The sequence below is a fragment of the Suillus fuscotomentosus genome (genome assembly GCF_016647785.1).
Source record: "Suillus fuscotomentosus strain FC203 chromosome Unknown F5891scaffold_14, whole genome shotgun sequence".
Taxonomy (NCBI): Eukaryota; Fungi; Basidiomycota; class Agaricomycetes; order Boletales; family Suillaceae; genus Suillus; species Suillus fuscotomentosus.
Window position 1 is genome coordinate 366074 of NW_024539526.1, and position 14373 is coordinate 380446.

The 14373-nt window shown below is 47.1% G+C and overlaps 4 protein-coding genes across 4 annotated transcripts; 2 read left to right on the forward strand and 2 right to left on the reverse strand.

Annotated features, from left to right (window-relative positions):
- The first annotated feature begins 482 nt into the window (after positions 1-482).
- Positions 483-1026, forward strand: F5891DRAFT_1020437 (uncharacterized protein). The gene is made up of 3 exons (XM_041361126.1): positions 483-716; positions 770-916; positions 986-1026. The coding sequence occupies exons 1-3, from the start codon at positions 626-628 to the stop codon at positions 1000-1002; spliced, it is 255 nt and encodes an 84-aa protein (XP_041228671.1). The 5' UTR covers positions 483-625; the 3' UTR covers positions 1003-1026.
- Positions 1027-3392: 2366 nt separating this feature from the next.
- On the reverse strand, positions 3393-5323 carry F5891DRAFT_947966 (major facilitator superfamily domain-containing protein; the record flags this gene model as incomplete). Its single annotated transcript, XM_041374777.1, has 13 exons — positions 3393-3505; positions 3556-3573; positions 3636-3667; positions 3720-3777; positions 3831-4023; positions 4073-4163; positions 4221-4573; positions 4622-4706; positions 4758-4856; positions 4886-4934; positions 4988-5016; positions 5069-5095; positions 5145-5323. 13 exons carry the CDS (start codon positions 5321-5323, stop codon positions 3393-3395), a joined length of 1326 nt encoding a protein of 441 aa, XP_041228672.1.
- A 2887-nt stretch (positions 5324-8210) lies between these two features.
- F5891DRAFT_1171703 (uncharacterized protein) lies at positions 8211-10840 on the forward strand. The gene is made up of 6 exons (XM_041365552.1): positions 8211-8272; positions 8320-8439; positions 8631-9328; positions 9420-9654; positions 9711-10397; positions 10458-10840. Exons 2-6 carry the CDS (start codon positions 8428-8430, stop codon positions 10620-10622), a joined length of 1797 nt encoding a protein of 598 aa, XP_041228673.1. The 5' UTR covers positions 8211-8272; positions 8320-8427; the 3' UTR covers positions 10623-10840.
- Positions 10456-13095, reverse strand: F5891DRAFT_1213168 (major facilitator superfamily domain-containing protein). Its single transcript, XM_041369244.1, has 15 exons — positions 12786-13095; positions 12710-12736; positions 12629-12657; positions 12527-12575; positions 12399-12476; positions 12259-12344; positions 11858-12194; positions 11704-11800; positions 11462-11654; positions 11350-11407; positions 11266-11297; positions 11186-11203; positions 11068-11135; positions 10934-11014; positions 10456-10880 (listed from the first exon to the last, which is right to left on the reverse strand). Exons 1-14 carry the CDS (start codon positions 12962-12964, stop codon positions 10934-10936), a joined length of 1332 nt encoding a protein of 443 aa, XP_041228674.1. The 5' UTR covers positions 12965-13095; the 3' UTR covers positions 10456-10880.
- Between the last annotated feature and the right edge of the window lie 1278 nt (positions 13096-14373).

Sequence of the window (14373 nt, forward strand, 5' to 3'; positions counted from 1 at the left end):
TTGACGCTCAAGCAGAGAAAGGATATTTGTATACCGCTACAAATAAAGGAAATACCAAGACGCGGTGCCCTATGAGCTCTGTTGGGGGATATTCTAGTGGGTATGGGATGTAAGTATAGTACGTATAGCCGATAGGTCTGCTTTGAGGTGATGTGTTGCTCAGGCAGAATATATTAGGCCTTCTTGATGTATGTAATTACTATTGATCACAGAATCCTGCTCAGCTCCGCAAAATGTCGGTGTACTACGAGCAGATGGACAGGTTTCTCGTAAAGGCCACTCGCTCTAACTTGTTCCGCTCTGAAGCAGGAAGCCCTTCACAATTTCGCTTGCTACCAGAAACTTTTTAATGATCTGGTCGTCCGAAAAGAAGGGCAAAAGAAAGGAGCATTCTTTGTGACGGGACTCCACGTGAATGTTGGTGATATTTGAATTTGAATTCATGCTTGGAAGTGCTACCGAACGCTGGTCATCACCGTCACGTGAATCACGACGATGAAGCTTCTGTAGAGGACTCATTGGCATTCAATCGGTCTAAACCCGAGTGGACCTGCTAAAATGTATAAAAGCCCTCTTGGATTTCAGTGTAGTATATCGACGAAGTTCCTTTTTACTATCCCTGAACATGCAGCTCTCTGTGCTCTTTAGTGCACTTATATCTTTTGTGATCCTTGCTGCAGCGTCACCTACCCCAGAGGCCTTCTCGAAGCGTCCCTGTGAGTGTGCATGATCATCAGCAGTATCATATTCGCTCAGATGTATTACTCAGCCAAGCGAGAGAACCCTGGCAACGACTTTCAACGCGATCTCCTAGAAAAAAGTAAGAAGCGCGAGGAGCTTGGGACCGACCTCATAGAATATATTGAATACATCACAGACGGTTCAAGCAGCATTTCTGGAGGTAGGATGCACTTATCTGCCGTTTATTCATTTATTGATCAACCCAGTTGCAGCAAGTGGAAAGCGCGAGGAGCTTGGGACCAACCTCATAGAATATCTTGACTACATCACAGACGGTTCAAGCAGCGTTTCTGGAGGTAGGATGCACTTATCTGCCGTTTATTCATTTATTGATCAACCCATTTGCAGCAAGTGGAAAGCGCGAGGAGCTTGGGACCAACCTCATAGAATATATTGACTACATCACAGACGGTTCAAGCAGCATTTCTGGAGGTAGGATGCACTTATCTGCCGTTTATTCATTTATTGATCAACCCATTTGCAGCAAGTGGAAAGCGCGAGGAGCTTGGGACCAACCTCATAGAATATATTGACTACATCACAGACGGTTCAAGCAGCATTTCTGGAGGTAGGATACACTTATCTGTCAGATATTCGTTTGCAGATCAACCCTTTTGCAGCAAGTGAGAAGCTCGAACTCGGGTTGGGTCTTGATGAGTACGCACCTGCTGCCAAGAGGATAGTGGAGGGGACAGAACTATAGTTGGGGTCAGTTCTGCCGGTTACAACCGGCAGAATCGGTAAAACGAGTCTAGGCTAGTCTCATAAACCAGCCGACTTGTATGAGAAAGAAATGTGTGATAAGGCGTCTGAAAGAACTTCCCTTAAAAGCAGTAGAGCACAGTTTACAACTTCGCATAGACCAAAAATGGTACCGCACCGTGCTTCTAAGAAATCCTAACTCATACTATCATAGATGGGCAAACTTTGACAAGAGTATCAATCTTGTTCAAGCGCTCCGATCCCATGTTTTTCAGGCAGTAGCCTGAGACTGCCCTGGTGTACAAAGATATAATTCCGACATGATGTAGGACTTCAGCGTGATGCTCCCTATGCAAGAAAGTAGCTGGTCCATGAGACTGCGAGAAAGTGACACAAGTTAGCTAGGAATACTCCTGATGAGCCGTTGAAGATGAGGCGTAAGCTTGAACGTTCTGAAGTTCGGGCAGCTGCGTTACGGCAAGGGGTAGAACGATCTCGGCAGAGGCCGGGGACCCATGACCCATTTTGCTTCAAGTTACCAATTTGATCAGAGCAAACTTTCTCGTTCGGCAGCAAGGTAGCAGATAGCCCAATGCCAACAAGTAACGTTGATGCCCAAACTCTGCTAACTAGCAAGCCCAATCAAACAATCATTGATCATCACTGCTCTGAATACGAAGCGATACCACGACTACTGCAGATATCGTGGAATACCATGTTGCCGCCTGCCTGCATGTATCCACCTCTCAAGGTCATGCGTACGGTCATGGGGCCGGTGTTTCGGCTCAATGACGACTCCATAGTGTCACCGTCATGGTCCTTTTCAGATTTCTTCGAACTTCGAAGAGATCCACCGGAAGGAACACATGAAGTAATATCGATGCCCTGCGCATCAGCGGGGGGCTCGTCTCGCTGTTCATCGTTGTCGTTTCAGGTACAGCATTCCCAGGACTGCGCTGACTCCAGCCGTCGTGCTGAGATGACAATGTGCCAGAGTTCAAACAACTTACGTCATATCATCATTTTCACCTGCTTGGAGACGACGAGAGCGACCGCACAGACTTGCTATGATCCGTGGAAACCCTCTTTTCTCACCCCTCCGTTGCTTTCCACCGTTGAACGCTTCCGTCATCCCTTCTACACCAAACTTTACTGCCATGCATGTATGCTTCCGCTTCCACTGTTGCTTTCTAATGGTTGCCATACAATAAGTTCATTATCCCCGTGCCACTTGCACACGGATCAGTCCTGTCGTAGATATTGTCGAGCACGTCGAAAGACGTGTTGCTTACTCGATTTCTGTCTATCACTTCACATTCGCAATTCCGGCTGAGCATGACGAATTGTTATTGCTTGTCGTCGGTCGAGCACGTCAAAAGACGCGTTGCGTGCTCGATCACCTTCACACTCGCAATGCCGGCTGAGCATGACGAATTGGTATTGCTCGTCGAGCACGTCGAAAGACGTGCTACTTGTCTTAATTCTCTTGGTGCCAATTCGTTCGTCATCACCGCTCTCGATGACGTTCCTTTTTCGAGCCTTATGCACATGGTTGTGCCGCGTTAATGCTCGACGTTTTTTTCACAGATGATTCGCTGTTTAATGTATACTTCTGTGAGTCGGCTCCAGAAAATCGCATGTGAGATGTCGTCAGAATTCCTCAGAATGATCTCGGTATCTATCACCTTCACTCGCAAATCCGGCCCAGTATAACCAATGGTTACTATAATCAAATTATATACGCCATATATATAAGCAGAATATAATCATGATCACGAGAGGAGCCGCGCAGCGGTAATCACTTGTGGACTATGCATTAATATTGCCTCGCAAATGGACTCGTAAGCCGCTCACTTAGGATTCATTCTTCTTCTGCACTCTAATGAAAACGAACCGCATGAAAATGTACATTGCGGCACCAGCCAGTGCAGCGATCTGTGATTTATTAATCAAAGTGTATGTGGATAGAGAAGCGGCAATCGCAGTCGACTTACCCCAGAGAACAGAGCGGGTTTCCACCAAATGTAATCCGATGTAAGCAGGGCACCGGAGATGGGTGTTCCTAGGTAAACATTTATAAGGTGAAGCAAGAAGCGCTACAAATGCACCTACCAATCAAACTTCCGAATCCTGCAGAATGAACGCGTGCGAGTTCAAAATAATATACAAGTAAATCTGATTCTAGCACTCACCGCCAATAAAGAAACCGATACCCATCCACCCGCTGTGACCAGATAAGATCATTCGCACATACTGAAGCTCGAGTTATCACTCACCCAAGCTCAGAGGGGTCGTGTGTTAGGGTAGCCATAAGTGGACCCACTATCGCAGTATCTACATGACCGATCAACACCTTCGACTATGTATAAAACGGAAAGAATACTTACACACCCCTGAAAAATAGCCATAAAGCACACCAATGATAACGACGCTGGCCGGGCTACTCAATCCAACAGTGCCCAAAATTATCAATCCGCACGAGATTGCCGAAATCACGGTCAAGTTGGGGACTCCTATATACCCTGCGATATACCCTGCTGAAAGTCGCCCTACAGAGCTGGACGCGCTTAAAATCACAAGCTGGTGATTGAATCAGCAAAAAGACCACTTGTATAATGCTAGAACCCACAGAGTAAGACGAGATGCTGATACCGTGTTGGGTAGAATCGAGTTGAAGAAAAAAGTACGGGTAGTAAAAGCCAATCTGGAAAAGAAACGCCCTGCATAACGAGTGATTATTTTCGAAAATTCGAGAGATGGTGTATTGCAGGTCTTACCCTACTGCCGCGAAAAAGAACGGAATATCACGAAGACACTTTTTAGCTGCCACGATATAGTTCACTGGTGTCGTCGGCGGATCAAGGCGTGGTCGCATACACAAGCATGCAATCAGAAGGAGTGCGCTAAGTAACCCTGCACTTGCACGTACGCCATTGGCAAAACCAAGGCGCCCATTCAGGAGATTATTAAGCATAATCGGGTGGACGATAGCACCCAGCGATGAGCCCAGGGTAACGAATGCCATCACCAGTGTGCGTTTCCGTCTGAAATAATGCGAGACGATGGCCAGGCTCGGGATGTACAGCAACCCCACCGCGATACCTGAGCCTAAGCCTTGAGTAAGGAATACCTATTATGATGTTAGAAACCAAAAGGTCAGAAAGCCGGAGGGCGTCACCTGATAGTACTGATTGGGCTTCGCCAATGACAGCATGAAGAGAGAGAAGCTCTGCAGCAGCGACCCGGTAATGACAAGATGGTAACTAGGTAGGCCTGCTGAGCATCGTCTCCAAGACATTTGCATGCACACTCACAAATAACCTCGATCGTATAGTGTGCCTGCTACAAGGCTAACAGAGGTGCCTAAAAATGCATTGATGCTCCCAATGAATCTGCAAGAGACCATGAGGATACTCACAATAGAGAAACCTATAGAACTCACGAAATAGCAGTTGATGTCTCATTTGTGAGATAATTTTGAGCATAGAAGTCTGGAAGGCAAGCCGTTTAAACAAAGTTTCCTCACTTTCATGGGCAGCAATACCTTGGTAGACACCAAATGATGTAACGTAACTTTGAAGCTTCAGAACGCCATCCTTCATCGATGATAAAGCGCAACACTCACCCCCAAGTGCAGAACAATATGAGAAACCTAGGTCAATCAAATAAGAGCCAGCACCACTAAAATTGTGTCTCCTTACGCTCCAAAAGCAGTGGACCAAGCGGCAAGACCACCTTCTGGAAACTCTTGCAAGAGCAAAGGAAGGTCGGAGTCCTTGGAGACTGGGCGTTCAACTCCCAGCTCCTCTGACCCTCCTTTGTGCTCTTGCGCAGTCCAGGGTTCCGCAACAAGTGTGTCGGGTTTGGTTTCGACTGCCATTGATGTAACGGTTGACTTGCACACACGATGAAACTAAATTTTGATCCTTTTATCTATCCTTGATGACAAAAATGAGTGAGGGAAGTTCACGTTATACACCGGAACAAGTACAAAGGCGTCGAGACAGTTACCGTAGCATGTGCCCGGCTAATAATATTATGCCAGTGTTCCATTTCGTTCATAGCCATGAGACCGTCGCTTATATCCTTCTAGTAATTCATTTCAGGAAGCTTGTTGAACCTGCAAAAAGATGGATACAATCACCCGCTTAATCACCGTTAACCTCGGAGTCTTGCACCATCCGATGATCATCGACGACCAATTGAATTATCTGTGAATATAATATGAAGCTGTGCCAGATGATCAATGATCCAGTGGCAAAAACAGTGGGACGGCATTGTGGAGATCGCCTGATATGATATGATGATAGCGAGGTAAAGAGATTGATGTGCACACTAAAGTCTCCTCGATATAAAAATGTAAATTTAAGGGGTGAGGACTTGGTTCAAAAGTAGTGATGGCTAAGTGACGCGCACCATAGGTAAATAACGCACTGCGAATGGGTGGAGCATGAGGCCCGCTGCCTAACCCAAAGCAAGGCAGACAAACTGTAATGATGACCATGCTAGCTCCGAACTTATGGTAGAACTTACTAAGCTGTGGAAAGTGCTATGGAGACCCCGAATGTGCAGTCCCTGCCGGTGCTAGGAGCACGAGGCCTGGGCACCGATCGTTTCATCATGTACGTACTGCGGACCGGGAGTAACGTGTGACGCATAAATGCCTACATGCCAGACAGTAGAGTAGGTTCCCATCCAGCGGTGGGTGGTGCAGCCGGGTGTTTGCCACCATTTGCGTAACTTAGTCAGTAGGGATAGAGCCTTTGGGCGTTGTGGTAAGTAGCATAATCATCAGGTTGAGGCCACAGCAGCTTCCAGAGGCAGGCACACTGCCAGCCGTGCCAGTCCAACGGTTCAAGGAACGGTGCATCCGCTGCGCACACGATCCGCCGATGAAGATGCCGTCAATTTTAGATAGGTGAAGAAATTAACGTCAGGCGGGAAATAACAATGGTAAAACTTGGTACTCAATCCTGTGCATCCATAAGAGGTTTCGAGATCGGACGTCCGACGCTGACTCGAGTGTTGGATTGTTGATGAGTCAATTGTTTGGTCATATTGCCATATTGGCATCTAACTTATTTCCAAAGTCCGCTGTGTCAGCATAGCATCAGTGACTCTACTACGCGTCCCTTCAAGCTTCAGGTTACGAATGTGTGGGAGCCTCATGACACGAAATCGTCTTCTCGCCGTTCACCAATTGCCAGACTTAGACAAGACAGGAGTTACCATGTTGCTTTAGACTTTGAAACGTCTGGTGAACTCGTAGAATGTCTGGGCCAGAATCAAACATGTAGTTGCGCGATTGCCGCCAGTGGAAAAGGAGGATGACGTCATCAAAGGGTTGGATCATCGTGATACGAACCTCAGCGCTCAGCAAGGGCCGGAGCCATGTGACATGTCTGATGGCATCAAATATTCTGTGTCTGCGTTGTACCAGAATACTGCAAACATTCCTCAGCCATATGTCAAGCTTCATTGATGCTAGCCTTCGCAGCACCCTTGGACGATAGTCTTCTTAGTCGGGCTGACTGTATGGAAGGAAGTCGGTTGTTCTGATTGGGCAAATGAGCCAAGCCGGCCGGAAACCTCGTCGGTGAAATACTACATTAGTATGCAGTGCTATATTCATCATTCAGCCAAGCGATGGTACTTACCCTTTAGAGACACCCTACCCAAACCTTCGTATTTAGAAGTTATACATTTAGGTTAGGAGCCATTCCCATCAGAACGAGCTGCTGTTGATCAACAGCATAGGAATTTTACGAGCGTCCCTGTTGTCCCAACATCAGGAGATCCTCACCTCGTTCACTTTCCGTGTCTCGCTCTTATCGATCTGAAGAAACTCAAGGACGACTTCGCTAAAGCGATTAAGCAAGCGCCCATAGGAGCCGAGGAAGGATTTGTGAGAACTCTTACGGATAGTGTCGGATGAGATCATGCTACCCGTCGTCAACGTCCTTGAGCGTGAACTCAAATTGTGCCACAGTGCTGCCGGTCTCGAATCCGACTATAGACTTCATGTCCGCTCTCCACGCAGCTAACTCTTTTCGGATGAAGGCAGATTGCTCTTAGCCAGAATACTGCCTAGAAATTTCTACATCTGCTCCTATGCTTCGACACTTTCAGCTCCGATCAGAGCTCAGCAGGCGATGAAGAGGCATGTGCCTCCTTCCTTCGTGGCGATCGGACAGGCTCAACCGAAGATGGGTCAAGGGAAGGAGCTCTTGACCCTCAAGCTCTCTTTTCCGGAAGGTTGTACATCCCCGCACTTGCTAACCGTACCAACCACGTCCATCAGGGAAAACTACCATGGCATGTCAGAAGCCTCGTTTAGGCTGCGTCAAGCACTACTCACACCACGACAAGTTCTCCCAAATATCTTCGCAGTCTCTGTACTAATATCAACATCCACACTCTATGCCGCGTCAAGGCCTACTACAGTGCCACGTCAAACATAGCACAAACCGCATCAGTTGCCGCGTCACATGCGCGTCAGTGCCGCGTCAAACCTCCTCCATGCCGCGTCAAACTTCATTCATGCCGCGTCAGACCTCACCACCTCCACATGCCGCGTCAAACCTCAAGGCCTCACCACCTCAACTGTCATCCTGTCCGTATAACTTAGGTATATTTTATTCTACATCTGTCATAATAATTGATATTCTAACAGTGTTCCTTTTCATCCTGACAGAATTAGACGTCGTACACTGTAATTGTCCATAGGCAGTAATAAATTTATTTTACTAAGCATTCTTTCGTTTTGTCTCCTCTGGGCTCGAAAAGAAACCCTTATTATCGCGCCCCCGCAAATCATATCATGGCCTTTGTGAGTGCTTTGAAATACGGAGTAAACTTGTTATAACCATCTTTTAGGAATTAATCAAACATATATTCAACTTTTTCTATCCCAACGAGAAGAGAATCAAAATTATCCAGATCGGCCGGGTCCGCTGCTGAGTTTTGGGGACCTCATACCCTGCTATGACCGTTCAGGTGCGTCATTCGACATATTCTCCTTGTGAACTCAGATTTGACAAATAGAACAGGCAATGTAATAGCTTATCTTCCGGCCTCCGTGCAGACCGCTCAGCCATCACATGACCCTGCACACTCCGTCTCAAATCCACCACCCCTCCCTCAACACATGAAACACCACTCACAGGAGTTATTTGAACTCTGCACAGACACGAAGTCTATACCACGCCGGCGTACCCGAAGTGTTAGTCCTTCTGCAGCCCGAACAAATCAACGCCGTGGTCCGGATCAATCATCCAATTCACTACGTCCCAAATCTGGCGGTGGAGATGAGTTATGGGACCCATGGCCGGACGGTGACTTTGAAAGTATTCACATGGGAGGAGGTATTAAGAACTGACAATCTTAGTGAACATTGGGCTTGTCAGCCAGGAGGAGGAGGCAAGAGGGGGTCAGAGTCGGCACTCGTGTGGTCGCAAGGTAAAAAGACGAGACGTGTTTACCTGGATGTCATCACTTGTGATGAACCTACCTGTGAGGTAGTCACACGTCCGCAGACCCGTCGGGCTGGTATCATAGGACAACTCAATGGATCGTGCCTTTGTGGTAGTCAGCTCAAGCACATCGACTGCGGTGTCATATCAGTGTTGTATTCATTCAAAGGAGGCGTCTACTACATTCACAAGGGCATTCACCACCATCCGAAACAAACTCACATCTTGCATCTATCTCCTGACGAGCGGACAAGATTCGAACAAATAGTCTTCGAAAATCCTGCTGCTGGCCCTGCGGCATTAATTGCTGGTCGCAATAGCCTTACTGGTACCCGTGAATCTGTTGCAATAATCTCCACAGTGCTTCTCAACCAGGACCGTGTCAAGGCTGAGCTGCAAGCACTACGGGGCAAGTCCACTCGGACCTTTAGACACGTCTGATGTTTGTCTTTTGATCTCCAACCCTAGCTGAGAATCGAGATATGGCTGATCACTCACTTATAGTGTTGGCAAAGGAGCTCTGGCTCGTCTCGGGAAGTATTGGTATCCTGTGCGGCTGATTCAGTCCTATGACACTGTTAGTCTCCCTGCTAGTGCACGCAACCGAGTACGCTGGCGGGTGGTCTGGTGGCGCGGTTGCAGATTCCCATTAAGTTTGGGATCACCTCCTGGTGATGTTGAGCAAGGAGATCTCGAGGATGAACTTTGGCAGGACCAAGCTAAGAGGCGTGAGATTCGCGTGAGTGACAGTGACTGGTTATACTCGCAGTCCTTTTGACACGAAGTATTGTGTAGCTCGGAGAATGGATCCACTCTTGGGATACCCCTCGCGAAGAAGACTTGATTCAAAACTTTATGTCAGCGGAAGTATCAAAAGAACTGGACGACATTCTACTACCGCATATTGCTTCGCTTCAGAAGCTCCTCGACAGTCCAGACTTGAACCAATATGGTGCGGAGGCATACCCCGTGATAGACTACATCTTGCGATCGAAGAAGAAGCCAGATGGTGTGGGTGCATACAGCATACCGTTTTGTGGTGACATCTCATCTCACGAGTATGCCAAAATTGCACGTTGGTTCTCGGAGAATGTTCCTGGTGCTTCCGGTCAAGTCAAAAAATGGCTTGGTGGCATGCCTTTGGTGCATGCTTTCACTCTCGTGGTTGCTCATCGAAAGGCCAGTGATTTCGAAAAACGCATCGAAGCTCGAAACGAAGAATGGAACGATAACATGCTGTTGAAGATGGCTTGGGCTGATCTCATGATAAGCTATCCTACCAAAAGCTTCGTGGCTGATGTCGACCTCGAGTGTCTGACCGCACTAGAAGCAAGGATGTTCGAGGATTCCGAAGAAGCAGGACCTGCAGGCAACCAGCAGTGGGGTTTGGATGCTGGCCAACATCACAGGCGACGGAATGTGTATCTCGGAATTCCTGATGAATGGGTTTCTGCAAGAGATTATAGCGAGAGTGAACTTGAAGTGAGGAAGACATTACCTGCTCCGTTCGATAGATATCTAACTAGCTTATGTGATTGACAGCGCGGCCCCTTATTCAGTGATAACTCTGATGTTACATCTTTGGAGTCTGCAGATGAGCTATCCGAAGCTGTAGTTCCTTCTCTGCCTGTTGAAGAATGTCCGCCCGTTAAACGTCGATGTGCTCCACAGGCTCGAAGGGTCCAGAGAGGGAGGAAAAGAAAATAGTCATTGGCTTATGTATACCTAGTTGTACATGGCTCTGAGGCAAATAAAATAACAAAAGAATGGTCGTGAACTCATCCAACTTGATCTGGAAGTTGGATATAGAATATAGGAATGGCGCGTCAGTGGCCGCGTCAAGGATCGTCAGTGCCGCGTCACATCCGCGTCACGCAAAATCCGGCCCAGTATAACGAATTGTTACTATAATCAAATTACATACGCCATAGAGACAAGCAGAAAGGAGCCGTGCAGCGGTAATCACTTGTGGACTTTACATTAATATTGCCTCATAAATGGACTCGTAGGCCGCTCACTCATGATTCATTCTGCTTCTGCACTCTAATGTGAACGAGCCGCATGAAAATGTACATTGCGGCACCGGCCAGTGCAGCGATCTGCGATTTACGAATCAAAATGTATAGAGAAGCGGCAATCGCAGTCGACTCACCCCAGAGAACAGAGCGGGTCTCCACCAAATATAATTTGATGTAAGTAGGGCACCGGATATGGGTGTTCCTAGGTAAACATTGATAAGGTGAAGCAAGAAGTGCTACAAATGCACCTACCAATCAAACTTCCGAATCCTGCAGAATGAACGCATGCGAGTTCAAAATAATATACAAGTAAATCTAATCCTAGCACTCACCGCCAAGAAAGAAACTGATACCCATCCACCCGCTGTGACCAGATAAGATCATTCGCACATACTGAAGCTCGAGTTATCACTCACCCAAGCTCAGAGGGGTTGTGTGTTAGGGTAGCCATAAGTGGACTCAATAACGCAGTGTCTACATGACCGATTAACACCTTCAACTATAAAGTAAATCGGAAAGAATACTTACACACCCCTTGAAAATAGCCAAAAAGCACACCAATGATAACGACGCTGGCCAGGCTACTCAATCCAATAGTGCCCAAAAGTATCAATCCGCACGAGATTGCCGAAATCACGGTCAAGTTGAGGACTCCTATATACCCTGCGATATATCCTGCTGAAACTCGTCCCACAGAGCTGGACGCGTTTAAAATCACAAGCTGGTGATTGAATCAGCAAAAAGACCACTTGTATAATGCTAGATCCCACAGAGTAAGACGAAAAGGTGATGCTGATACCATGTTGGGTAGAATCGAGTTGAAGAAAAAATGTCGGGTAGTAAACGCCAATCTGGAAAAGAAACGCCCTGCATAACAAGTGATTATTTTCGAAAATTCGGAAGATGGTGTATTGCAGGTCTTACCCTACTGTCGCGAAAAAGAACGGAATATCACGAAGACACTTTCTAGCTGCCACGATATAGTTCACTGGTGTCGTCGGCGGATCAAGGCGTGTTCGCATACACAAGCATGCAATCAAAAGGAGCGCGCTAACTAACCCTGCACTTGCACGTACACCGTTGGCAAAACCAAGGCGCCCATTCAGGAGATTATTAAGCATAATTGGATGGACGATAGCACCCAGCGATGAGCCCATAGTAACGAATGCCATCACCAGTGTGCGTTTCCGTCTGAAATAATGCGAGACGATGGCCAGGCTCGGGATGTACAGCAACCCCAACGCGATACCTGAGCCTAAGCCTTGAGTAAGGAATATCTATTATGATGTTAGAAACAAAAAGGTCAGAAAGCCGGAGGATGTCACCTGATAGTATTGATTGGGCTTCGCCAATGACAGCATGAAGAGAGAGAAACTCTGCAGCAGCGACCCGGTAACTGACAAGATGGTAACTAGGTAGTAGGCCTGCTGAGCACTGTCTCCGAGACATTTGCATGCACACTCACAAATAACCTCGATCGTATAGTGTGCCTGATACAAGGCTCACAGAGGTGCCTAAAAATGTATTGAAGCTCCCAATGAATCTGCAAGAGACCATGAGGATACTCACAATAGAGAAGCCTATAGAACTCACGAAATAGCAAATGATGTCTCATTTGCGAGATAATTTCCAGTATAGAAGTCTAGAAGGCAAGCCGCTTGAACAAAGTTTCCTCACTTTCATGGGCAGCAATACCTTGGTAGACACCAAATGATGCGATGTAACTTGGAAGCTTCAGAGCGCCATCCTTCATCAATGATAAAGCGCAACACTCACCCCCAACTGCAGAACAATATGAGAAACCTAAGTCAATCAAGTAAGAGCCAGCACCACTAAAAAAATATCTCCTTACGATCCAAAAGCAGTGGACCAAGCGGCAAGACCACCTTCTGGAAACTCTTGCAAGACCAAAGACAGGTCGGAGTCCTTAGAGAGTGAGTATTCAACTCCCAGCTCCTCTGACCCCCCTTTGTGCTCCTGTGCACTCCAGAGTTCCGGAACAAGTGTTTCAGGTTTGGTTTCGACTGCCATTGATGTAACGGTTGACTTGCACACACGATGAAACTAAATTTTGATCCTTTTATCTATCCTTGATGACAAAAGATAACTGAGGGAAGTTTGGAACAAGTACAGAGACGTCGAGACGGTTACCGTAGTACGTGGCTAATAATATTATTCCAGTGTTCTTGAAGCCTGCGAAAAGATAGATACAAATCTTTTGTTTAATCACCGTTAGCCTCGGAATCTTGCACCATCCAATGATCATCGACGACCAATTGGATTATCTGTGAATATGATATGAAGCTGTGCCAAATGATCGATGATCAATGATACAAAATAAAAACAGTAGCACGGCGTTGTGGAGATCGCCTGATATGATATGACGGTAGCGAGCGAAGCGAGCAAAGAGATTGATGGGTGCATACTGAAGTCCTCTCGGTAAAAAAATCTGATTTTTTTTACAAGGGGGCGAGGACTTTGTTCAAAAGTAGTGACGCGCACCATAGGTAAATAACGCGCTGCGAATCGGTGTAGCATGGGACCAGCTGCGGAAAGGGCCATGGAGTCCCTGAATGCGCAGTCCCCGCCGGTGCTAGAAGCACATGGAAGTCTGTGCTACCGATCATTTCATCATGTACGTACTGTACTGCGGACCGGGAGTAACGTGTGACGCATGAACTGCTTGCTAGACGGTAGAGTGGGTTCCCATCCAGCGGTGGGTGGTGTAGCCGGGTGTTTGCCACCATTTGCGTAACTTAGTCAGTAGGGATAGAGTCTTCGGGCGTTGTGGTAAGTAGCATAATCATTAGGTAGAAACCACAGCAGCTTCCAGAGGCAGGCACACTGCCAGCCATGCCAGTCCAACGGTTCAACAACAGATGGCATCCGCTGCGCACACGATCCACTGATGAAGATGGCATCAATTTTACATAAGTGAAAAAATTAACATCAGGCCGCAAATAGCAATGGCAAAGCTTGGTACTCAATTCTGTGCATCCAGAAGAGGTTTCGAGATCGGACTGGTTGGACGCTGAGAATGTTGGTGAATTGTAACATTGTTGGTGGATGTCAATTGTTTGGTCATATTACCATTAGCCTTATTTTTCAAAGTCCGCTGTGCAGTAATTGCTCGGAGCACGCCATTTTCAACCGACGAACTTATCACAACCTACGCGTCCTTTTCAGAACTTCAAGCTTCAGGCCATGAATGTGTGGGTGCCTCATGACACGAAACCGTCTTCTCGCCGTTTACCAATTTCCAGACTTAGAGAAGACAGGAGTATAATACCGTGTTGCTTGCTTCGAAACGTCTGGTGAACTTGTAGAATGTCTGGGACAAAGACTCTGCAAGAATCGAACATGTGATCTCGCAGGCTGTTGCGCGATTGTCGCGAGTGGAAAGGGGGAATGGCATCATCAAAGGGTTGATGGTGGATCAG